General features: G+C 31.3%; 1 protein-coding gene across 3 annotated transcripts; it reads left to right on the top strand.

Moving 5' to 3' along the window:
- LOC117110266 (protein FAM219A-like) lies at positions 1 to 25,439 on the top strand. 3 transcript variants are annotated; one of them, XM_033252902.1, is made up of 6 exons: positions 1 to 176; positions 6,757 to 6,850; positions 9,673 to 9,847; positions 15,853 to 15,898; positions 17,759 to 17,812; positions 23,331 to 25,439. In XM_033252902.1, the coding sequence occupies exons 1-6, from the start codon at positions 120 to 122 to the stop codon at positions 23,493 to 23,495; spliced, it is 591 nt and encodes a 196-aa protein (XP_033108793.1). In that variant the 5' UTR covers positions 1 to 119; the 3' UTR covers positions 23,496 to 25,439. The 3 variants fall into 3 exon arrangements, with proteins under 3 accessions (XP_033108793.1, XP_033108792.1, XP_033108794.1); XM_033252901.1 differs by lacking the exon at positions 1 to 176 and adding an exon at positions 1,312 to 1,499; XM_033252903.1 differs by lacking the exons at positions 1 to 176; positions 17,759 to 17,812 and adding an exon at positions 1,312 to 1,499.
- The last annotated feature ends 878 nt before the right edge of the window (positions 25,440 to 26,317 follow it).

The following is a 26,317-nucleotide window of genomic DNA, read 5'->3' as shown; positions in this document are numbered from 1 at the left end:
CCCCTTGCGAAAGAAGAAATTTATCAACATGCGAAAAAGGATGTGCGAATAAAAACAGCTGGTCAAAAAATAGGATATTCCTTAGTTGGCCACGCTCCTAATTATCTTATCGTTTTAAAATGGATGAAGATGAAACAGACAGTGGCTATAACACTTCAATAAATGAACCTTTAAAGGTAAACAAAGTGTTGAATTTTCTTAGGCCCTATAGGCTAGGCCTAGAGTAGCTCCTCTTTTTTCCGTATTTCGTGTGGGAGTGGACTGTTTTGTTCGGCTGTTAGGTTACTCAGTCTCATATCCCCATGGTTCAGGCCAAACCTACGTAGGCTATTTATAGTTTCCATATTTCGATTTATGCTAAGGACGGTAAGCAAAAGAGAGAATATAATTATAAACCACTTACTAAATGATCCCGGCCCCCAACCCCACAAAAAAAAAAAAAAAACAACAACAAAAAAACAAAAAAAGAACACAGTGGATAATGTCCCTGACAGAGCCCTCATTGAGCAACCATATAGTCTATATATAATAAAGTAGATATACTACTAATTTAAAATTAAATTTACTTTAGCCTACCTTCATCAAAATTTTTCCCGGCGCAATGCTGACCCGTTGGGGCCGCCCCACTTGCTTTGCTTTACCAGCGCCAGGTTGTCCAACCTTCGAAGTTAAAAACAAAACAGAAATTATTTCACAAAATAATTCAAATAACAAGATACCGAGTTTATCCAAGACATAGGCTAGGCTAGCCCTCATTAACGCACTGATGCAGCAGTTGTTGCGCCTCATCAGACAGCCCTGAAATCCAACTCCAGTGCTGACCTAGGCCCTAGGGCCTAGGCCTAGGCTAAGAAGTGAGATGGTCAGAACTTTAAAAAAAGAGAAGTTACGATACGAAAAGAAAGGCAAAATATCATATTATACCTGCTTCTTTGTAGCACCTTTCGGTGGCATTGCTTTTGCATTTAAATACAAGCTTCACTTTCGCAAAAACAGAACGCTATCTGTCTGTTCGTTGAAAGTCAAAGCTTGGTTGGTTGCGAAGCGTTGCGATAGCGGAACTTATTTTAGCAGTCTGTTGTTAGGGTAATTGAAGGAATTTAAAACAAACCTAATAAAAAGATTATTAGTAACAATTAATTCTTTATAACTTTATTAATATACAAGATATAAAATTAAGGTTAATTATTATTGAAATGTTAAATTTGAAAGCTTTAAATAAATATTCTTATGTATCTTTCAGAAACATTTCTAATAAAGCTTCCCATCGTGCACTATTTCAGGAAGTAGCGAGTTTGCAAACATCAAAGGTCAAAGGTTTCTCCCCTTGCGAAAGAAGAAATTTATCAACATGCGAAAAAGGATGTGCGAATGAAAACAGCTGGTCAAAAAATAGGATATTCCTTAGTTGGCCACGCTCCTAATTATCTTATCGTTTTAAAATGGATGAAGATGAAACAGACAGTGGCTATAACACTTCAATAAATGAACCTTTAAAGGTAAACAAAGTGTTGAATTTTCTTAGGCCCTATAGGCTAGGCCTAGTAGAGTAGCTCCTCTTTTTTCCGTATTTCGTGTGGGAGTGGACTGTTTTGTTCGGCTGTTAGGTTACTCAGTCTCATATCCCCATGGTTCAGGCCAAACCTACGTAGGCTATTTATAGTTTCCATATTTCGATTTATGCTAAGGACGGTTAAATATAATTTGTAGGGGCACTTTCGCACCTAACTTTTAACTCTTAATTTTTTTACCTCAATGTGTTTTTCTCACTCATAATAGCGGATTAGGGTCGTAGCGACCGCGAGGGAAAGCGGCGCGCTCAAAATGTATGGAACGCCAGTAGCACTATACCGATTGATTGGGATACGGTACGGTATAGCATTGGTCAATAACGTCAATTCTAGTATGTTTCACTCAGTTTTATTTGATCAGGCAAGTGTTTCGAAATAAAGAGAAATCAATGTATAATTTTCATAATTGAATATTTTTCATTTCTTGTAGTCTTCTTGGCCCTGGTTAATTAAAGATCGATTTGTTTAAAGATTGAACATTTTTGTACGTACATGACATAGTTGAATTATGATATGATAAAATTGATATTTATTATATATTATCAGTTCGGATTTTTATGTATAATGAACTTTTATTTTATATTTCTTTCAGGACACAAACGGATTCAAACATTGGATCTGTCAATACTAAACTTACCATGTAATAATATGTGATGATCGTAAAAAACTTAGGTCTACACTTAGTGATACTGTACATTGTCATTATTATTATTAATTCATTATTATTATTATAACTGTTATTATTATTTATTATCAATCATCTTCAAATGCAATGACAAACAGATGTTCATTCACTAAAGAACAATCTGAACACAAGTTAGTAAAATTCGAATAAATAAACTAAAGAAGCGATTTAAAAAGTACCATCGATTTCTGTAAGAAAATAGGCATACTATAAATCATAATATTTGATATAATAAATAAACAAACTAACTATTAAGTCTCGATTTATATAGGCTATATATAAATTATGAAAGAAAATATACATTAATTTGATAATTGATTAAAACAGTATTAATATCGAACTCTGATGCCCATTGTCCAACATACATTTTGCATTCTGCACGCTTGGCGCTCCATGCGTATCGACTCGCGGCCGCTTTCCCTCGCGGCCGCTCTAACCACACTCCATAATAGCCGGCCTAGTCACAGCATATCATTATAAATATAAACATGTTTCAACCACTCATAAAGTACCTTTTTTTAACATAAAAATACCGTTATAAATACAGCATTTATGTACTGGCTAGCACAATGAGCTGCTGCCATTTTTGCAATCAATAATTAATTGCCAGAATGTTTTAAATACATATAGGCCTACAGTGCACAGTTTTATGTAATTAAACATTATACTGTATATGAAAACTGATTTATTTGCGTTCGTATGTCATTTATGGTAGTTTATAATATGGTATTGTTGTTTGATTATGACGTTAGATCTCATGTACAATTACTAAATAAAACAAATAGTAAATGGTCCAGGTGCATACACAGATATAAAAATGTTTAATATGGCATAATCCAGCAGAACAACTACCAGACCCAATGGATAAATAGCAGTTTGATGAAGCTTAATTACAAGAAACTGACAGGACGCTCTAAAAAAAAAAAAGATGGTAGTATAATGCCTCATTAAGATGTTTCATGGGAAAATTTTGATCCAAATTATTAGACTGCCATTCAGTAGTTTCAAAATTTATGAAAAAAAAAAACAAAACCCAGACATATTGGCAATTTATTACAAATTGCAAAATAGCAGCAGCTTGTCATTCTAGCGATTGCAGAATCGCTGTATTTATAAAGGTATTTTTTGTTGAAAAACATATTAAGGTAAAAAAATTAAGAATTGAAAGTTAGGTGCAAAAGTGCATTAGCGCCGGGAAGGTTCTTAGTGTAAGTAAAGATGTGCATTATGTTTTTAATAGGCCAACCAAACTCTTAGGCGTATTCTATGTATAATTCTATTATGTTGATAGAACAGCCAGAGGCGTTTTGTAGATACAGTAGAAGCCAAGACAAGAACAATAATCACTACATATCTAGTAAAATGTCTATTTTAGGAACTTCAATTTTACAAATAGTCAATTTTATAAATGACCTGTTTTATAAAATCGATGTCATCAATGGACAAGTACAGTATAACATCAAAAAAGCCTGATTTTTAAGTAATAGAGCATATTATTCATTAATAAAAAGGTGTGTGTTGTTTTTATATTAAAATCACAAATAGGGAAATTCCTCATTTAGATGCGATTGAAAAAAAAGACAATGTGACTATTCTTAAACTACCCTGGGCAAGCGTGCGCTACCACAAACTGTTTAAACACGCTTTTTGGTTGAATGACCCGATTCCCATACACGCCTTGTTAACTGCCCTGGACAAGTTCGCGCTCTGTAAGGTACCACAAACGAACTGATGATGATATTGCTCTCATTCTTGCCGCTGGTTGAATGACCCAATTCCCATGTGTGGCTTATTCAGCATCTCTCCTCATTTCGTTGACTATCTAATTGTGTAACAGCCAGGCAAATCGGCAGTCTACACAGCACATAAACATCGACAACGACAACATACAAAGGTACACAAATAGACACATTCTACATATCGATACCAAGACAGATGAAACTATATAATATTCTAGTTTTATATACAAATTTTTAAATTTGTAATGTACAGTTTAATGTACATGCTTTTTCTATAGGCTAGACTTGTGTAGAACCGTTTTAACTCCGCCGCAAACAAGTTTGTTGTCAAAGTCTATAGAAGAGGTGGATTCAACAAAGTTGCAGAATACATTAACAAAGAATAATTTTTTTTATATTAAAAAACAAAAAATAATTTTTAGTATTTGGACACTTTTCTGTCATCTCTACAATAAGTGTAAGAATATTTTGGTGTAAGAGTAATTCTGATTGGAGGAATGATGAATCCATCATTGCATAATAAGCTAGATATAAATAAACAGTCTTAACTTCTTTGTGAGGTTTTAAGAGTCATGCAGCTGGCTTTATTAGTATTTAGTAAGCCTACAAAATATGATGCCAGGCCTACTGTAGGCGTGTCTTAAGAACCAAAATAATGTATTTAGGCCTACTTCTGCTGACTTTTCAGTTAAAAAAAAAAAAGCCAAAAATAAATCTATCAATAGACACACGCTCCTGCTGGGAGCCAATTTTGATTATTACTAGCCTGTTTGCCGCTAGTATACTGTACGATAGTTTAAATAGCAAATAGTAAACCCTTTAAAAAATTATTTTGGATGGGAAACTAGTATTTATTTGGCCTAAAAACTTGTTGCTTTAAAAGTTGTCTAGCCCTACTGTACAGGTATCCCTGGCTGAAAAGTAGGATATAATACAGTATAAATACATTGTGTACATTCCCATTGCAAAAATTAAAGCCTAATTTGTACACTGTTTAACATGAATAATGTATCAACAATCATTACCATCAAATTATTATGTAGCTTAAATTACATGCTACATGTACTATTTCCCACCACATTTTTTGTAAGTTTCTGATATATTGTACAGTAGTTGGAAAATAGATCTTTACTGGTTACACCATTAAGCATCTAGAATGTACAGATGAGACCTTATTATTATAGACCTATAGTCAGTTGGCTAGTCACATGTCTGATATACTGTATAATATCTGACTTTCTACCTTCGGGCTAGGCTATATTAAGGTTCACAAAAGCTGCTGTTGTAATGTACAATGCGCAAGGTTGAATCCCACTCTTCGGTGAGGTTTAGTCACTATAATCCAACTCCCTGCTGAAACCAAGTCTTTGAAAAGTAAACCCTATTATACCCCTTCAAATTTCAAGAAAGTTCATGTGCTGTCAGTCATATTTTCAAAATAGCACCAAATGTAGATTTTTTTAATTTTCACCATGTTTAACAGTTATGCATTAGAGTATAGTTAAAATTTATATTATTGCTGCGAAGCAGCCAATTTATATTCTTGACAGCAATTTGACCTCTGAAAGGTCATTGTTTGTCAAAAAACGAGTGCCTAAGACAACTGAAAAACGGAGTTTCCTTCTTTCGTTCTGCCGGGTAAAATCAATTACTTTAGGCGACGTTTGTAGATTAACCTACTCGTATCAACGTCCGCATGTCGCGCTAGCCTAATATCCTACTCTAGGCCTAGCCTTGAAAGGACGAAGGTCCCAATGAAAAACAACGTCGCTCTTTGATAGCTAACATTGTCTATTTAACATCACAATAATTCATTATTAGACCTATAGTTGTTTTTTGAATTGTTTTCCACAAATCTCAGCCGATACCTCGCACAACTGGTTAACGTCTCTATCTATTGTCGTGACGTCATGGCTCGCTGGCTCACACTTGAGATATGTCTCGCACTTGTGATCAAATAACACGCTGGCTCGCACTTTGGCAACACTCTTTGGCAGTCAACTCGCCCCTAGAAAACCCGCCCTTGGAAACTTGCCCCATAAAAAAAAATACACTTCCTAGACCATGCTCTCTTCAAAATAAAAATTGGCCATACTATGTAACAATTAATTCTATGGGGCTTTTTGTTAAAGGTGAGACTTTTTTTTGTAAAAATAAAATTTTATTTTCTTATTTAGCAAATGGTTTTGCCAAAAACACCCAGAGGGAGGAGAAAATAGATATAAAATGTTATTGTTGAATGTAAACATAGTATAGTAATGGAATGGTTAAATGCTTTAAATTATAAGTAGGAAGAAATATACATCTTATTTTTCAATGCAGCGGTAGGTGTAATAAAATTAAAGAAAAACTTTTATTTTTTCTGAAATTTTCCGTGGAGGCGGATGTGCTAATTGGCCAAAAATAAAATTTTAATTTTTATCCAAAATCAATATTGGTGGGCGGCTGGTTCGCAAAACAAGGAATAAAAAATGTTTCGCCTATTATTGTAGAACACAAAAGTTTGTAGCACTGTATAGTACATCCACACTTATTTGGCAGTCTACAGTAATAGTAGAGTTTCAGCTTATAGTAAGGTTCATACACTCTTGTACACGGTGACTTGTGCTGTACTCTACAGCACATAATGCTATGCATTTATTTGTAGCGTCTATTCTGTTTAATTTATGATTTCTCTTTCCAGTTCAGATCTGTTTCCATTTCATATTTGATAATAAATTGTAGTTATCTGCAATACTTGAATTGCTTTTTCTATTTGCAGATGGAGAATTCCAATGGAACAGCCAATGGTAGTGACGCAACATCTGATTCTTTGAAAGGAGTTCGTCGGCCAACGTCTTTACAAATGAAATTAGGTAAGTACATTTAATACCAGTAATTGAATTTTCATGATTTGGCATCAATTTTTAAAGGAATTACTATTTATTATCCTTTTATTATTTTCTATCAACTTTTCTCAGGTGTATCACAACAAGTACATTTATAAACAGTGGTTGGTAATTGCTGAAGCTAAGTTATTGCCATTAGACTTTCAGTTTAAGCAAGGACTTATTGTAACAAAGTCCTTGGTTCAAGTTACAGATTAAATGTCAATTGAAAACAATCCAATTTAGAATTCCTTTCGATCTTGATGTTATCTGACTTTGATTTATTCAAGTTTAATAACAAGTATTTCATATCAAATTGACATAAAAATAATTTGACATTGACAAATTTTTGACTAAATGCAGTCAGCTTGGTAAAGTTCACAGACTTCTATCAATTACTTTGACTTGATTACCAGCTACAGTAATCTAAAGTACGTACAATATGCAATTAATATAGGAAATAGTTAGATTTGGCAAGAAAAGCTCATTTTCATTTTTCAATTGAAAGCTAAAATTTTCCTTTAGACATATAAATATGCAATTCATATTGAATTTTAATTTAAAGATTTTTAACTTAACATATATACTAATTAATATATCTTCATTAAATATATAATATATATTTATATAATATAAAATATATTTTTGTACAGTAATTTTTAAAACTCAAAATCAGTATTCAGCATGTCAGTTTGACTGATACATAAATTGTGTGGTAGAGTTTTGATAATGACTTAATTATTCTATAGCAACTTGACGCTTAGCTGCTGCGACGACCTTAATGGCTATTGATCCCTAGTCTAGAATCCAATAATGGTTTACCCAAACTTTACAGGTGCTTAGTAGGGTAGTAGGTAAAGCGCCACAGATTCAGCTGTGTAGCATAAGACTGGCACTCTCAATCATCGTCAGCCAATCGACTATAATCGACAACCTTTATATTCAGTATCGTCCGTACTCTTGGTGAGAGTGGATATTCACCGTTGAGCAAGAATTATCAAGACCATCCAGGAGAAATTAATTACGTTACATCTTTGCTCAACACTTTACGACCAAGTGAAATCAGCTAGGCTGACTGTGAAGACCGGAAGGTGTACATATTATTGCTTCATGTGTGGTCTTTATTTTTTTTTTTTGAGACATGTTTGTTGTGACACAAAACGTGATGGAAATAGAATCTGGTGAAATAGAAATATTTTGTATTGAGAAAGGTAAGGTAGGAGACATAATGAGAAATGTAGGTAGATGTTCATTAAGCACACTATGTATTCATGAAGTATTGATTTCAAAGGCTCTCAAATTGCATACTAATCTCAGATTTTTCCGCTTTACTATATTAATAATTTGTATATTTTTATTCATTATCTTGATGAGTTTTCTAAAAATACTGGTCTCTCTAAAGCACCTCATTCATTATTGTGTTGTTTTTGTGTTTTGTATTGGTAAATATTATATTAGATATTTAAGCCTGTTTTAATTTAGACTTTATTAAAGATATACTATCTTTGAGCTAATTTGAAAAAAAAAAACCTAAAAAAAAATGAATTTAAAACATTGCTTACTCTTAAAATGATCAAGTAAATTGTTAGCATCAAGAGAGACAGATAAAAAGAAATCAAGGGTCAGATAGGAAAATCCACAAATTGATTAGCAGTAATATCAGAATAAGCAAATGGCAAGGCAACAATTTCTTGTTTAATTTAAAAGATATTAACTATTGAATTTAAAATCTCTTTAGCTTAAAAGAGAAAGTATACTTTAATATTTAGAAGAGAATATTTTACGGTTATAGCCATGGGTAAATCAATTTGCCATTTGAGCTCAAATCCTCAAGGATTGGTTCAAACATTTTGTGTACTTGCTATGTCCATAGGAAAACAATTTACTCTTCAACCAGGAGTACAAGTGGGTTCCTAGTTACTTGAAGGTTCAAATTCCAATGTGCTGATTATGAGCTGCAACAGTAGCTTATGGAATTCTCTGAATATGTGTTTTATAGATGAATGATCCACTGACCTAGATAATAATAATGTGAAACACAGATGACTTGCCTGTTGTCCCACATTACTGTGCCTTTGATCACTTTTGATTTGGCACACTATAATATTCTTAATCATTATTGCTATTTAAAGACTGCCATTTTATTGACATTATTTTGTAGTTGCTAATTTTCATTGCTTTTTATTATTGGTATTTTTGGCCTGACTTTATTCAGTATACATCATAACAATAAATAGCAAATATACCTGTAACAATAATTTTCTTATAAGTTAAAACATACTTTAATATACAGTAGGTAAAAAAGATTAAATTAAACTATATAAAATGCGATGTTGTAAACCATGGTATACTAGGATAGCCCATGAAAGTTGTATAAGAACGACTAGTATTTCCAATGGAGCCCTTGAGAAAAAAAACAAAGCAAAAGTAAAAAAATTTGAATTATTGTAAATTGTAATTAAAATTGTCGGTAATTGTTACTTTAATATGCTAGGATTTAGTATCGTTAATTTGAAATCTGAGAATTGATTACCATAGCTGAGATTATAGAATGAGATATATTCTAATATTATTTCATAATTTCATGGTAAAGTATACCATTCAACAATAACATCTTATATGTGATTGCATCATAGCCAATGACAAGTTAAAGCACTTCAATGTTTATAATTTCATTATATAAGATGAATGTATGATCAAAATGCAGTATATCATGCCATCTAGTGATAGGAGTACTTGCAATTCATACATTTTTTTTTTTTTTTTTATGTTTACCTTAAAATAAACAATATGATAATTTTTGTTCTCAGAAAAACAAAGAGAGGCGGATAGAAAATCACAAAGGAATAGTCGTGAATATGCATTAATAGACCAACAACCAAGGAAAACTCCAGCATTAGTATCTAGGGATCGGCTAGCAGTGCCCTGGAAGAACTCATCACATGAAGCCAGTAGCCAGCCATTAGTGACTATAGATAGTGAAAGGTAAGATAATCTGTTAATCCGATAGTCGCTACTAAGTAGATACTGAATTGAATTTTGATCGTAATTTATCTGTGAAGAGATGAAGGGTTGTCCGACCACAGATATATTTAGTGTCTAGTTTTTTTTTGCCTTATGTGCAAAACAGTATTTGCCATTTTCCTTCCTTTGAAAATAATGGAACCATGTGAACTGCATATAGAAAATTGTAACCACACATATGTGACTGGCTCTGGCAGAACTCGCCCTTTGTCACAATTTCTGATTTTGCACAAAAGCACCTAAAGAGTTCAAGAATCAGAATTTTGAATGTTTTCAGGTTTTTGCATTTTATAAACTAAGATGTATTGAAGAACATTTTCACAAAACATCAATCACTAAATCTTACCGAAAATATATTAGAATTTAAACAAAAATACAAATTTTAATAATACATACTTGGCTGATATCCAATGAATTATATATTCATAACTTTGCTAAATACTCTACCAATTTCCATTCAATAAACACTGTTTTAAAAAAGAATTCATCCAGAATCTACAAATACCAAAAACTTGATTTTTAATTTTTTTTTTTTCAAATGGCTGGTTTTGCCGGTCACATATATAAAATCAAAATTCGAAAATACAGAGCCATCCACAACTTGCAACTTCATCCGTCCCTCAGGGATATTCCTAATCTTGCAGTTTGGTATGTTCGGAGACAAATACATTCTGTAGAACGAATCAGGTATGCTTTTACAGATCAATCGGCACAAAGTAAAGTGTCTTGCGTCCAAGGACACACGCTGACCAACATTGGACTTGAACTTTCAATCCTTCGATTGAAATCACAAAGGTTTTTCTCTGTGCTACAGGCTTTGAATATTAATCATTTTTATAGTTCACATAAAAAAAAATGTACTGTACAGTGAAAAATTATTTGTCATATTTATTAATATGAATGGATTAAATATAGATAATTAAAGGCTATCATAATTCAATTCAATTTGTTTTATTGTTAAGTGCCATCTTGGCCAATATCCTCATAAAAACTATGCATCATGGTGTAGGGACGTTGCTCCACTAATAGTCGAATGATCCACATACCCCACCCTAAACGAACTCTGCATTGTAAGGTAGGGGAATTACTCCTCTAAGGTCCTAATAACCCACATACAGTACCCCCCAACCCTAAATGAACTATACATCCTAGAGTAGGTAGTGTTAATATCATAATAGTTTTTGTAGCTCTCTTTCATTGGTGTTTTGGATTGAACTGTCTTAATATTAGAATCTGTAAAAAATCCAATTAACATGTTTACATGTCAAAACAATCAAATTCTTTCAATCATTTTAAAAAACTATATCCCAATTCTGTTTAATACTGACTTACAGTGATGCAAATACTGTATTTATATTGGTACAGCCAAAATATACCAGTAAGTAGGTGTGTCTGTTTATTAGTGAGAAATATACTATATATTTTTTGCATGTTATAATTTTTTTAAATACTGTAGAAAGCTACAAATTTGAATCAAATTGAAATAATTTTGTTTTCAGTTATATATTCCTCAACACAGACATATCTGTACTAGTACAGCTATATCGTGGTAGTGACAAAAATATATTTTGCTCTACGATAACAAAGAATGAGTTGATAGCTAATTACTGACTATTAACTGTTTCAATCTAATTTTCCCCCTCACCTATGTTCTCAGTGTACAGTAGCTTCAATAGTGTTATTTCAAAATCATGCCTACCGACATTATCCGATGATGCGTACTGTAATCATAATTAGAAATAATGCATACAATGGCCTTTTTACACCTTGAACACTAGAGGTCTGTGATATTTTGGTTTTGTTGTTTTCGCATGGGTTATTTGGAGACACTAGTTCTGTGATTATACAACTTGTATCAATAGGTGTTGTGAAAAAGCCTTGTAAATTGTATATTTAGATTTGTTTTTAATAGTTTAAAACAATTTGTTTTTTGGATAATATGAATATTTTAATGATTACTTTAGTTTATAATATTAGTTTGATGTCAGGTAATACTTTAGGATTTACCTCAAACATGTGTGTTTAATAAAGATGATATACTGTATAATACACAGCATTCATAAGTTTCTTAATATTTAATTTGATCAGTACTATTAACATACAATTACATTCATCATCATCATCAAGCCTGTCAGGCCATTGCTGGCCGATGGCCTCCTCAAACTCCATTATTTATTCTTTGCCAGATTTTCCCAATTAATGTCACGCTCTTTCTGTTAAAAATCATTCCATCTCATGTTTGCCCTCCCATTTTTTGTCTTTTATTTCATTAAATTTAATAAGCAAAATAGAATGTACATAATTGGATATATTATTAATCATGATTAATTTAATTTTTTTTTAATTGAATAAAAAAATTATTAGTTAGACCTGTACTGGAGATAGGTAATTTAAAGTGTGCAATAAAATTTAGCTAAAAAACATTAAGCACCAAATTATAATAAATAATAAATTACCAATTATATACTGTACAAGATACATAATAATATATTTTTATTTGTCAAGACAGGTGGGATTGACTCCTAATATTTGATAGCTTCTTGTTCTAATTATATCCTGTATTTTTATAGTACAACAGGTGCATTTATTCACAAAAGGATATTAATGTCTTTCAAATTCTTTGAATCTGAGAATTGTAAATTATAAGCAATTACGATACTGAGTTTGATAAGGACTTGAATTTGTTTCTGTAGATTAAATGTAAATGACTTCAGTTCAAAATTGAAAATAATTAGTTGAATTTAAGACTTCAGTGTTTTGTTTGAAATATTATTGCAATGTTAAACCAGATTACAGTAATTGTTACCAACTTCACAATTGAAAATAATTAGTTGAATTTATATGACAATTATACTTTAATTCAGAAATTTTGTTTCAATGTTTCATTAGAATAAATTTACAGTTTCATAGATGGTTGGCAAAAGCTTGTGGAAAATTGAAGCTATCTTTGCCTTTTTTATGTTCTGCTGTTTCTGTTTTTTTTATGATCCTTTAGTGTGTTTTCCTTTGGTATACATTCATATATATTTTTTAATGCACATTTTTCCAGTTTGCAATCTGTCAGTTTTTGATTTAAAAAAAAAAGATCTAATACTGTAATAAAATAACAGATTATAAACACTATAAGTGTATAAGCTTTTAGAAAATCTAGATAAAAAATGCACCTGGTTGAGATGTTATTGAAATAAACTTTGCAGTAAACAACTTAAAATGTTTGTTTAACTTCAGTTGCCAATTTGTGTTTCAATTTCATACTGTTAATTTCCTGAAGGACAAATGAAAGAAACTATTACTCCATTAGCTATGAAATGAATGGATTCTTGAGTGGTTGGAACATTAATTTTATCACTGGAACCACAAGATTTTCCATGTAGGCCTACTGTATGTGATGTCACATGTATAGTGGAAGAATATTAATGGATTGGAATATTGGAATGAATAGATGGATGAATGAATGAATGGCGTAAAATAAATAAACATACACAAATGTATATTAATGAATATTTGTATTTGTACTACAGTATGAATAAATGTATGTATGTGAAGTCATGTCTTATAGGTTTCTCAACCCATAAGGTCGGGGTTTAATTCCCATTCCAACCACTTGCTTGTGTGCTTAGCAAACCATGTTTAACTTTTCCTGACCCCAGGTGTAATGTCTACTGTACTGGTGGGTTTGAATGCCAATCTGCAGTTAGCTGTAACTTAACCTTACCCCCTCCCCCCACCCCAAACTTGGCCCAATTTCATGTTGGTGGTTGGCTTATAACCGGGGAAGTATGGTAATTAAATAAAAATTTATAAATAATAAATACAATTCATACAATTATAAAATTTATATATAATTTAATGTACAGTTTGCGGTTGGTCTTGCTACTGTAGTTATAAAGCTGCATTTGCACCTTTCTTTGGCATAGAAGAGGGATGCTGTACCATCAGCACATTGTATTCCATTTACATCTGAGACACCAACAAGTATTGGCATGGGAATAGTAGATCGCAGAATGCCTAATAACCACTGAACATTTACCATGATGATTGGCAGGCGAATGTACTCTTATGATAAATTGCTATGAAAATCCATCCTTGAAAACCTTGTTGATAAAATTACCTCATTGATGAATGCTACGAGCTATGCTATAATACTTAACTGAATCTTACACTCTTGCTCAAGAAGGATGAGCCCCAGCTCTTAACGGACTTGTGATGAACGTTGCATGCATAAGTTGACTTGACTAACGTAATCAAAATAATGAAATTGATATTCCTTTTAGTCTTATTGAGGAGGCCCTTCATTCTCTTTCAAGTGCTTTTCCTTATCTGTCTTCATTCATCACTCTTGATTCAATATCTGAATAACAGGTTTTTATTTATTATTTAATTTTTTGAGAAACATACAAATTTAAATTAATAAAAGCTAAACAAAAAAGAATAAACTTTTAAGGTTTCATCTTACAGAATGTTCGAATCTTAGGATCAAACTGAACTCCTTTTATTATTTAATGGTAAAGTATTGCTCGTAGCAGTGCTCAGATCAATACTATATCATGGTACAATTGAAGACTTTGGGCTGGAAATTTTGATTGGAAAAAGATATTTTCATAAATTTTCATCTCTTATAATATTATGCTTGGCTTGGATACTAACAGTTCTATATTTACCAATGTTGCGGTTATAATGAAACTGTAGTGTAGTTCTCCCATTAATATTACTGTATGGTATTATCATTATTTTTATGTCCTATTAATTTTAAATTGGTATGAGTATTTATGATGCTATGTACTGGAAAACATGAAAAGGCGATGTCAATTTTACTACTGTAAATTTAAAAGACAAAAAGTGTTAGGCAAACAAATACAAGGATGAAAAATATAAAACTATAACACTCCCCTCCACTGACAGTGAGAAATTGCTCATGAACCATTATCTTTTATGCGAGGCATTATTGATGATGTCAATTGAATAATATTTTTATATTTTATTACAATTATGTTTTATTATATTAAACTATTATTATTATTATTATTATTATTATTGTTATTGTTATTATTATTATTATTGTTGTTGATAGTAATTGTTATTGTCGTGATGGAATAGACAATAACTGAATTTACGTCAGAAGAAACATGTATAGGTGTAATTTTGCCCTACCTGCCCGACGTGGAAATGTACTGAATACTCAGCACGTTTGAAAACAATCGCAAGTTGTTCTCGGGTGGGACTCGAACCCACGATCCCCAGATCATTATCCCGGCATGGTCTCTAGACCACCCAGCTTGCGCCTGATGGCCAGGGTTGAATTCGAGTCCAAGAAAGCAGCAGGTACTGCAGTGTTGATAGTAATTGTTATTGTCGTGATGGAATAGACAATAACTGGATTTGCGTCAGACGCAAGCTCCATCCAAAAACAAGTTGAGATTTTTTTTCGCAATTGTTTTCAAACTTGAGTATTCAGCACATTTCCACGTCAGGTAGGGCAAAATTACACCTATGCATTATTATTGTTATTATTATTATTATTATTATTATTATTATTATTATTATTATTAATATTATAATTATTATTAGTTTGATTGTTATTAAATTACATCAAGTTGATTTAGTAATTTCACCATCTCAACCTCGATGCTGTTCAAGAAGGCCTACATTTGGCCAAGTGTTACAGTATTACATTGCAGATACTGATGAGTACATTCTAAAAATAAATTGTAGTTTAATTTACCATAAATTAATGTCAGGAACATTGTCTCTCTCATGAAGCAATTGTTTTAAAGTGTCTTTATGTAAAAAAAAGTCAGTTGTCTATGCTCTGTAGAGTAGAATTTCAGCAATGTTACATCTGTCTAGTCTTTAATAAGATTAAATGCCCTTTCTGATTGTATGAAATGGAACAGATTAGAATCAATATTATTAAATTAATATTCATCTTGGACGATTCTTGACACCTGGGTTTATTTATCTTGCAGCGAAGATGAGTTTGATATCGTCACGCTAACTTCAACACCCTCACAGGTAAGAGGAAGAATTTGTTCATTATTGCTTCTTCAGTTACGTTAACACTCAGCTTTGGTTTGGTATTAGTGCAGATGTCACATGCTTCTATGTCTATGTATGTTATCAATAATTTCACAGGTATACAAAGGAAGAGTTTTACACTTCTCCCTCCTCTCTTTCCACACACATTTTTCAAGGCTTTAACTTCACTGCCTAAGCCTCAAATAGGGGTGTTGTGAGCTCCTACTACTTGAAATTTTAAAATTACTTTTAATCATTTTATTACGTATGTTTTTAATTCTTATTTTTACTATTATGCAGTAGCTTATTTGATTGTACTGTACTCTACCTGGAAGTTACTGTAAATGCAATATTTTAAATTTTAATAATTAAAAAGTCATCCAAACAGTTCTTTTTAAATTCATTTAGTAAATAATTTAGTGATTCAGTTTTGTAAAAATAAAATGTTTAAAAATAATTTCATTTTCACTCCGTGGTGTAATAATAATATTAAATCTTATAAAAACATTAAAAATATGTGTAACTATTGTACTGTACAGTATGTACAGTTCTATATGTACTGTAGCTTGATATTTCTGGCTAATTATTCTGTTAAAAAATATCAATAACAATTGTAAATTATGCAAAATTGCTTAATATTATTCAATTAGAAATGTCATGTTGTTTAGAGTATTTTTATTCTTTTACTACCCTACACTATTTTCAAAATCAATTAAACAAACAAAACAACACAACTAGGGATTAAATTATAAGTAGAATTATTTTAATACTTTTGTAAATTTCATTTATAATATTTTATTTTATCTGTTTGCATTGCAATCTGTTATACTGTACTACTGTACTATTCAATTCATATATTACTGAAAATAATATTAATTTAGTTATAATTTTCATTGTTTATTTTATTACTGTACCTCCATCAAGGAGGCTTTGTATTCACTGCTGTCCGTCTGTCTGTCTGTTCAAGATTATGCAAAAGCTAAGGAATTGATCATCATAACATTTAGTGTAATGGTACATAATAAGAAAGAGGTGATTACATTTGGGAAAGTAAAGGTCAAAGGACAAGCTCAGTGTCACAGAAATTTGATTTTTATCCTTGAGCATAAAAAAAAAATAATTGAATCGCCCGTACATTCTCTGTGTATTGTTTGGTATTCATGCACAGGGCAGAGGTATACACTCTATGGAGTGAATGTAGTTTTATGTAATTATATTTTTATTCCATATTTGTGGGTGATCCAACTGGAAAATCTGACCCAGCGAAATGGAGTTGTTTTTAGATGTGAGAAAAATCTTTGAGTTTTGGAGGATTGAACTATAGACTTTTTGATTAGAAGGCAGGCATCCCATTACAATTATCACTACTTTATTTCATTGTTTGCTTTGCCCTATATAACTTTGTGAATGTAATGCAAATTTGTTTCCTGTACTATGGATGTTTTCATAACATTTACAATTGTTTTACAAACAGAAAACAGATTAGTGGTAATATATACAATAGTACACAGCCATTATTTTTATATGATTGAATATATATTGAAGTACTGTATCATAAACAAAATACACGTGTAGCATTTGCTCTGAGCAATTATTTAATAAATGGAGCAAGTTCTGTTTCATTAGTATTATTTACCTAACCCGTACTGTATCTGTATCTGTGTCAGTGTTTACGAACGGATGATGACAGTGTTAGGTGATGGGGCGTGAGTTGCTTCACAACCTAACGTTAATCCTTGTGCTGTACCATGGTCACATATGAGCAATCATTTGTGCGACAAAATCTTGTCCCATGCGTAAATTTGCGTCTTGATTGTAATTATAGTGGTCATGTCTATCTTTTTCCTTTACGTTTAGCATCAACTATCGTCTCCCAATGGACGTATTGTTTCACAGCAAGTTTGCTCCAAGGTGACTCCTACGTAGTGTAGTTAACTGTTGGCTTGCTTTTTGACATATATCCTAGTAACTGGTGAAAAATGAATGATGTGATATCGTTAATATAATACAGGTTGTTGTGAAAAAGGCAATGCAATTGCTAATTTAACACATAACAAAATCCTTTTAGTTTGCTTGAATTTTGTTATTCAGTCATTATTTATTTGTGTTGATTGTCTTCAATAATCATAATTGTTGAATGAATATTAAATTATTTAATCATAATATATCTTGGAGATTTATTTGCACTAGATTCTTAATTCCTGTTTCCATTTTTTGTCTTTGTTTATGTTATTTACTTGAATGTTTTCCCTTGAAAATACGTTTATTTTTAACACGTTCACTGCCATGCCTTATGAAGAAGTTTCTTAGCAAGTTTTAAGTTGCAACCAAATATTATGTTGCCTTGTGATTTAATTTGCTAATATAATAAGTTTTACCTTATCTTAAATAATATTTTAAAATTATTATATTCTTTCTAAGTTAGCGCTGGTTTATTTGTGCAGTTATTTCAGCAACACCAGTATCAAAATATAAAGTGAAAGAATAGCATATACAGTAGTCGTCTCTGGCCTATACAGTATGCAAGACAAGAGAGGATGGCATTGAACATGTTAATCTACAGTATTGTTTAGGTTTTTGTATCTGAGACTGACCTTTTGCTTAACTGCAAAGGGCAAGCATTATACGTATTAACATCGTAACTAAACTAGAATAGAAAAAAAGAAACATTAAAAACAGTAGTTTACAGGTAAATTATTTATTCAATGCATTGCAGTGCTTTACTTAACATTCAACACATTTTTACAATAGAAAGCAAAACTAATGCCCTGTGATATGCTAAAAATACTTTAGTTTCAACTGCTTTTCCATCTGCTTTAACCCTCGTCACACTAACTTCTATGCGTGTATTTCTACAGGCTAAGAAAAGGGTTTCTAGGATCGATTCCTTAATAACAATTTTCTATGGCAGTAGAAATGTAGCACTTCCAAACATTCAAATTCAATTATCATGCCAAAAATCCGAATTAAATAACTCTGTAGGCCTACTGTGAACTTTTTCCAATGAGGTGATTGTGTAATCCAAGTTACCACTGTAGGGGGGAACATTACACTGCTCAACTGGGATAATAAGTTGCATAATATACAGTACTTGACTTTTTATTTTGTTTACTATTAATAAAAAGGAAACAAATTTAGCTGTCTACATATATCGGGTACAGGTAGGGTTGTTCGTCTTCATGAAAGGCCAGCATACACTGCTTTTCATGTTTGATAATTGTATACTAGTAGTATTATTACAAGTGAATAGAAATTATATAAAAATATGCAAAAAAAAATATATCAAGGACACTATTTTTTCATTAAATTTTAATATAAAGTCTCAGTAAAATCTTAATCTAAATCTGTAGCTCAACTTGGCCACAAATACTTGATACTCAAGCCCACAATGTATTAATGAACATCTAATACATTGTGAATCATTTTATATTTATAATAATAATGTAAGCTACATAAATCTAAAAATAGAATATGGTTGATATAGATTTTTAAATTAAAATGTATACATTGATCAATAAAATGCTTTTTCCAGGCATCAAAGTACTCAGTAGACGGATTCCGTGGCTTAAGTAGTGTGATTATTACCAAGTTTAGATGTAAACATTCAAGTAAAACCATGGCGTTAATTTGCAATTTTGTTAATGCAAACCTTATCAGAATAGTTTTAACTTTGACATACAGTACTGCAAAATATTGAAGATTGGATCTTCTTAGAATTGGGGAAAACCACTAATCTTGAAATTTTGTTAAGTTCTAACATACCTATTAATATACATGTATGAATGGTTTGCAAACTCTATAGGTAGGATGTAGAGCTGCATGTACCAGATTTCAGTGTCAATATATGTTAACGTAGATCCGATATAAAATTTCAATTTTAAAGTTTAACACAGAAACCATATCTTTAATAATGACTACAGTATAAATAATTGTGTAATTAGCAATGCTAATTACAGTATATAGATGCACAGGCTTGTTTTAATGCAAAATATTTCATCAGTTGCTACTAATGGGAATACCCTTTACCTCATCAAAAACGCTAATGTGAACAGGTGATGCATATTTCTACACTAGTAGTCAAGAAATGTACTACGAATTGTATTTGTACTGTAGGTTTGTCATTGCTTGCAGAATCATCATCATTATCATCATCATCATTATTATTTTTATCGTTATCAACACCATTGTCATCATCGTCATCATCATCATAATTATTTTCATCAATATCATCACCATTGTCATCATCATCATTGTCGTCGTCGGCGGCAGCATCATCATTTTCATCATTATAATGAATTATTCATCATTATTATCTTCATCATTGTACTCATCTTTATTCATTTTCATCATCATCATCATCATTATCATCATTTTTGTCATTCTCATTACCATTATTCTTCTTCATCTTTCTCGTAATCATCATTTTCATCATCATCATTATTGTCATCTTCATCATCATCATCATTAATATGGTTGTTTTTAGTAATCTGATTCACACAATATTAGACAGTCATTCAATAATTTAACATCTGAAATTCTAAAAAAAAGATCAATATAAGTTATAAACTGAGACAGAAACACGAATGTAATACAGATTTCTACAAATTAACAGATTTAAAGTCACTGTATTGATTACAAGCACTAATATTATGGAGCTCTGCGAAAATAATTAGAATGTTATTTGTATCTTTCTGTCTGCATCTAAATGAGAATTTGTTAATACAATTACAGTATGAACCCTTCCTATAGGGGACATCCTTATTAGGGGACACTTTTTTTGGCCTTGAGATGATGGAAATGTATCTTTTATCACTACAGACAAACCCTATTCAGAGGACACCCCTATTAAGGAGATACTTTTTTGGCCATGAAATGAGGGAAATGTATATTCTAGCACTACTGTCCTCTTAAGGGCACATCCCTATTGAGGGGAATTTTTTTTGGCCATTAAATGAGGTTCTACTGTACTGTATTAGTTGCATCAAACACAAAGCCCATATAACATTCTATACTTGAGCAACACAACCATTTTTGCCTAATAGTAATATTGTATACAGCAATTCAAATGTTGAATTCAATTTTCAAGTTTATTAGCCTAACTAGCTCAACTGAACTAATATATCTTTAACATTTACTGTAGAAGTATGTTTTCATTATATTGTGTATGTGTCTAACCAATAGAAATGTTTGATTTTTTTTTTATGTCTGTGGAAAAGTCAATAATTTGTTACTAGATATCACATTCAGTAATCATTTCACATAATTGAATCCAGTTGTTAGTACTGTAATAGAAAATTGTGTGAAACAATATTTTCTATATTGTTTTAAATTTTATTTGTAAACTATGATTGAATTGCTGGTTGCTTTCAACATGTATCATACAGGTAATGTATAACAATATACCAGTGATGCAGAATTATTAAAAAATATTTTTTTAATACAGTTACTGTTACTGGGCATTTATAATGCGCTTTTCCCTCTAGTAGTTTTAACTGTGCATGTCTATGTCAAAGGTCAATGCAAATAAACAGACCAATGTTGTTCATGTGATCTTATCCCTAACTGTGAAATGTCTATTTAAAGATGTACTATCAGTCAAAAAGACAGGAAAATACCTTAAAAAAAAAAAGATCAAATAAATGATTAGCTTCTAATGAGAAACAGTTAAAAAAAATGTAGTTTCTAATTTACAGACATTTTACTAAAACAAATTCTTAAATTGATTACCAACCAATTGAAGGATGCAAAACAATACAGGAACGTTATTATTTTGCTGTCTGAAAATTAATACTGTCTCTTTAGAAAAATACTTGTCTCTTTAAAAACTTTACTTCACCTGTTTGCTTATTAGCACAGTATACTGTAAGACCTTGCCTGCCTAAGTCCTCTCTCAGTTTCTAATGTGTCGTTGATATGGCAAAATATTCAACATTTATTCTTGTGGATTTCTATATCACTTTTTAGGTCATCGTAATACGCTTTGTCCGAAAATTGACGGGATTTTTTAAAAATTCAAATTTTTTATTTTAAATTAATAACTTGCTTCAATATACAAATGAAGCAATTCAAATGTGGAATTAAAATTTTCAATTTTTTACTTCATGACTAATAGTACAGTACATATCTAACTACTAAACTCATTTATTCTAGGTGCTTCATTCACATTCATGCTCTATACTACAGCCTATGAAGTGGAGTGGTTGTTAGTCATATAAAAAAAATGATGGTGTCTCAACCCATGACCCTTGGATTGAAAGGCATCTCAACACCTAAAGCTTGGTTTCCATACAGTCGCTACAGCGTTTCCACTGCATTCCGTGCACTGCGTAGCTCTCCCAGGCACAATTGGGAACGCTCCTGATTCAACTGACTGATTAGCGTCGACAAAGGAGTCGCCGATAGCATGTAGCAATTTTATGGCAACCAGGCTCTAGCTGCACTATAGCGTCTCTCCGATCTTTTCAAACATTGTACTTCCTTTTCTTATCTTTTTTTTTCTTATTTAACTTTATTTAATTACAAGCAGGTATTTCCTAATAAAATGATGTCATTTCATTTCAATGTTTTATTTCAAAATCATACAAAATAAAGTAAATTAAAATAGAATAACATTTTACTATAAAAAGTTTAAGCAAAATAGGAAAATGAAAAATACAAATCCCTTAAAGCATGCTCTCCTTAAAATCGAGTAACCAAATTTGCAGTAGATGATTAAAAGGAATAAATGATGTCCCATTCTGCAATCACCCTCATGTCATTCTTCTCTATGTTTCTCTATCAAAATAACACCCATTACTTATATTTTACCTTCACAAATTTTATGAGCCTTTTAGTCCTTGTATTGTCCTTTTAATTAATTTTTCTTATTATTCATTTTGTTGTTTATAGCATAATGTTGGGAGAGTACTTGAATTATACTAATTATAGGGCCTCTTCTAGACTTATCTACTATCTCAAATTTATAGATTGAATAATCAACAGATAATTTTAAATATTGGTTGCAGTAATTGATATATGCCTTGACCATGTCATTCTTCTCTATGTTTTTCTATCAAAATAACACCCATTACTTATACTTTACCTTCACAAAATGTATGACCCTTTAGTCCTTGTATTGTCCTTTTAATTTGTTTTTCTTATTCATTTTGTTGTTTATAGCATAATATTGGGAGTTTTAGTACTTGAATTATATTAATTATAGGGCCTCTTCCAGACTTATCTACTATCTCAAATTTATAGATTGAATAATCAACAGATAATTTTAAATATTGGTTGCAGTAATTGATATATGCCTTGACCTCTGACATACTGTTATTAATGTACAGTTGAAACTAGAAAAAGGTTTATTGCATTTTTAATCTCTTGTTTTCTGCTTCAAGAACATGAATCCAATCAATTATACATGATAATTTATTTTTTTTCACTGCAGATTAATAGAGATTTAACACAACAACTTCTGAAAGATGGATACAGATTGGATGAGGTACCCGATGATGCAGATTTGGACTTGATTCCGCCCAAGCCTGTGCATGATAGATGCGTTTGCTGCCAAAATTATGATTTTAATGGAAGCTATGCCTGTGTAATCCAATGATAGGAATAAAAAAATTCCCCCTCCCCCTTCCCAATTGCAATATATCTGTATTATAACATATCGTATTCCAATACTGGATTCTGTCTGAATGGTTTTGTTCAACCCGTTGAGACCGTTAAGAATTAATGTTCATGTCAATTATCACAGTTACGTGCAGTATGCACTTAAACAAAGAGTAATCATGACATTATGCAAAATATGAAGTCATGACTTCATGCAATGAATTTTTCAAAAATGAGTTCTCTGACTGTATAAAATAAGCGCGTTGACAACTTTCAAGTAGACATATCAACTATAATTGTTAATATGGTATAGCATTGCATGATTGAAGTGCTGGCCCAGAGCTAGTAATTATAGGCAGTTTCCTACAATTAGTAGCTGGTGGTCTAGTAATATATCAACAATCTAATACCTGTAGTAATATTGAATTATGAAATTAATTGAAATGGAAGTGGATTAATAGGCGCTACTAATTTTTTTTCATTTTCAAAATTTAGGACAATTGCTGATTCAAGATACAAGTCCTTTACAGTAAAAGTGATTTTTTTTACTCTAAATTACAAGAATGCGTATATGTATGTATTATAATACTATATTGTTATACTGTACAAATGTAGATATGTCTTACTGATTATGTGAGACCTTCTCACCCAAAATAATATGTGGTGTATATGATGTTAAGACCGGTAATCTTAGATTTATTTTCAGTCATTTCGTAAACATTTTAAATTGAAAGCTGAATTTAGGCTTTCAAGAGTTGATAGTGATAGAGACCTACAATATCTTGAGCTTTTTCCACACTGACAAATACCTGTGATTTGTCCATATATGGCAATAATATGACATCATCACGACCAAATATGATCAAATCGCACAATTTCTCAGAGCCTATCCATAATGTAGCTGACTTTTTTGTGAGCTGCAAGCACTCTTGTCCTAGGTCCACTAGGCCTACATTATGTGTTCTGGGCACTTGAATTAGATTGTAGAACAATTTGTTAACCCCAGAGATTTCCCCTTGTTATTGCCTACTGGTTGTGAAATTGAGAGTGGTTAAAATCAGTCTGGAATAACTATGATTAATATTCATGATTAGTAATATAGTACCCTAGTATTCCATATTCCAAATCAATGAGGTGCAAGTAGATAACAATATTTTAAAAATTATTAATTATACATTCCTTTTTTTAGTGCAAATGTAGAGAAGTAGTTTAGTATATTTATAAATTGAAAAGTCTATTGTTTATTTAAGAGAGGAGTTTATTAAATTGCATAAATGTTGGTGATAGACTATGTGCTACAGCGTTCTGGTACCAATACATTGTAATTTAAACAGCCCTAGAGAGTATTTCACACCCGCGATTAGCATGTGATAATTCGTATAGAGCCATGATGACATAGGCCTGGAATAGTAGCACATTTAACAGGTAATTTGATTGATGAGTATAGTTGAGGAAACTTCCGGATGCCATTGAACTTTCCGTAGGAAATATGTTAAACACAGAGCTCTAACAAGAATGATTGGCACCGGCACAGTTCTTAAGTGTTATTAGAACCGTTGCCAATCTATCAAATAGTATTACCAGTCTGTAACTTTATCCGTCATGAATGTTATGGCGTGTGATGAGAAATGACTGAGACCCGGGAGCTATCTGCCTTCAAGTTGTTAAGTATCATTTGTATTTTGACGGAAATGTGTAACAGAAATATAGCCAGGCCTTTGCTAGTTGTTATATAAAAAAAACAAAATTAATTATTTTAAAGCTTTAGTAAGTATGTTTCATCCTCCAATATTTTAAATAGGCCTTTCCAAACATCTTTATTACAGTATATATTTTTTTTTATGTGGCATGATAAAAATACTCTTAGTTATAAACATTTTTAAGAGTTGCAAAAATGGAATTTTAAGTACAAATGTAGCATAAAAAAAAATTTAAAAAAAAACAGATTCTGATATTTTAGAATTTTGCAGTAGTGTCCCAGATTAATGCATATTACTATACTCCTACGAGAAAAAGAATACTCCTACGAGAAAAAGAATTATCCCTGAAACTAACCCATATTCTACAAGTTTATATTGTTCGCTTTTTATTTATTGTCTCCCTAAAGTAGATGGCTATGCGATCACTGACCATCATGTACAGCAAAATAGAATGCTAACTTAGTGACCTCACTATTTCAACATGAAACAGTTTCAGATGATTCACTGACCAATAATACTGAGAATTATTACATAAGTATTATGTCTGGTTCAAAGCTCCTAATACAATCTTCAGCGAAGCTTAGCTATAGGATATTGAGTCACATAATCTGTTTATGCTAAAAAAATAATTCCCAGCTGAGTTAGTAGTAGCCTCGTCATTATGAATTAGGTGTACTATAAATTATGGTTTAGTTTTTAGATCGCAAATGAATTTTTAATCTTTGAATCTATGGAATAGTATTATCTATTAATTTTGAGATGAAAATTATAATTTTTCTTCATAATTGGTTCTCTTGTAATATCACACTAATTATAATTATATATAAATTTTCTAAAGCTATGTAATATCAAATTTAACATTTATATTTTAACTGCTGTTAATTTTGCCTCACTATTAATAAACATGAATATGATTACTAGTGTTAAATTTTAAATATATTTTAATTAAAACTAATTTTACCCAGAAATGATTCTGTTGGGATAAAGATTCAAAATCATGTAAGTCCAATATATGGCTTATCGCAGATTTTATGCCTGAAATTTAAAAGATATGAATATTAGAAAGTCTAATCAATGTATCTGATGAATTAATAAATTCTCAGAAATACTCATTCTCTGA

Source organism: Anneissia japonica, unplaced genomic scaffold (assembly GCF_011630105.1).
Source record: "Anneissia japonica isolate Jap-2015-1 unplaced genomic scaffold, ASM1163010v1 scaffold673_len1821605_cov196, whole genome shotgun sequence".
Classification (NCBI taxonomy): domain Eukaryota; kingdom Metazoa; phylum Echinodermata; class Crinoidea; order Comatulida; family Comatulidae; genus Anneissia; species Anneissia japonica.
The sequence above is the reverse complement of the archived record's forward strand: the minus strand, read 5'-3'. Positions and strand labels throughout refer to the sequence as shown.

Excerpts from the sequence above, each read along its gene's own strand:
- LOC117110266 (XM_033252902.1), top strand. The coding sequence starts at position 120 with ATGGATGAAGATGAAACAGACAGTGGCTATAACACTTCAATAAATGAA. Across the intron at positions 177-6,756 it reads CAATAAATGAACCTTTAAAG|ATGGAGAATTCCAATGGAAC; the intron begins GTAAACAAAGTG and ends TTCTATTTGCAG. Across the intron at positions 9,848-15,852 it reads GTGACTATAGATAGTGAAAG|CGAAGATGAGTTTGATATCG; the intron begins GTAAGATAATCT and ends TTTATCTTGCAG.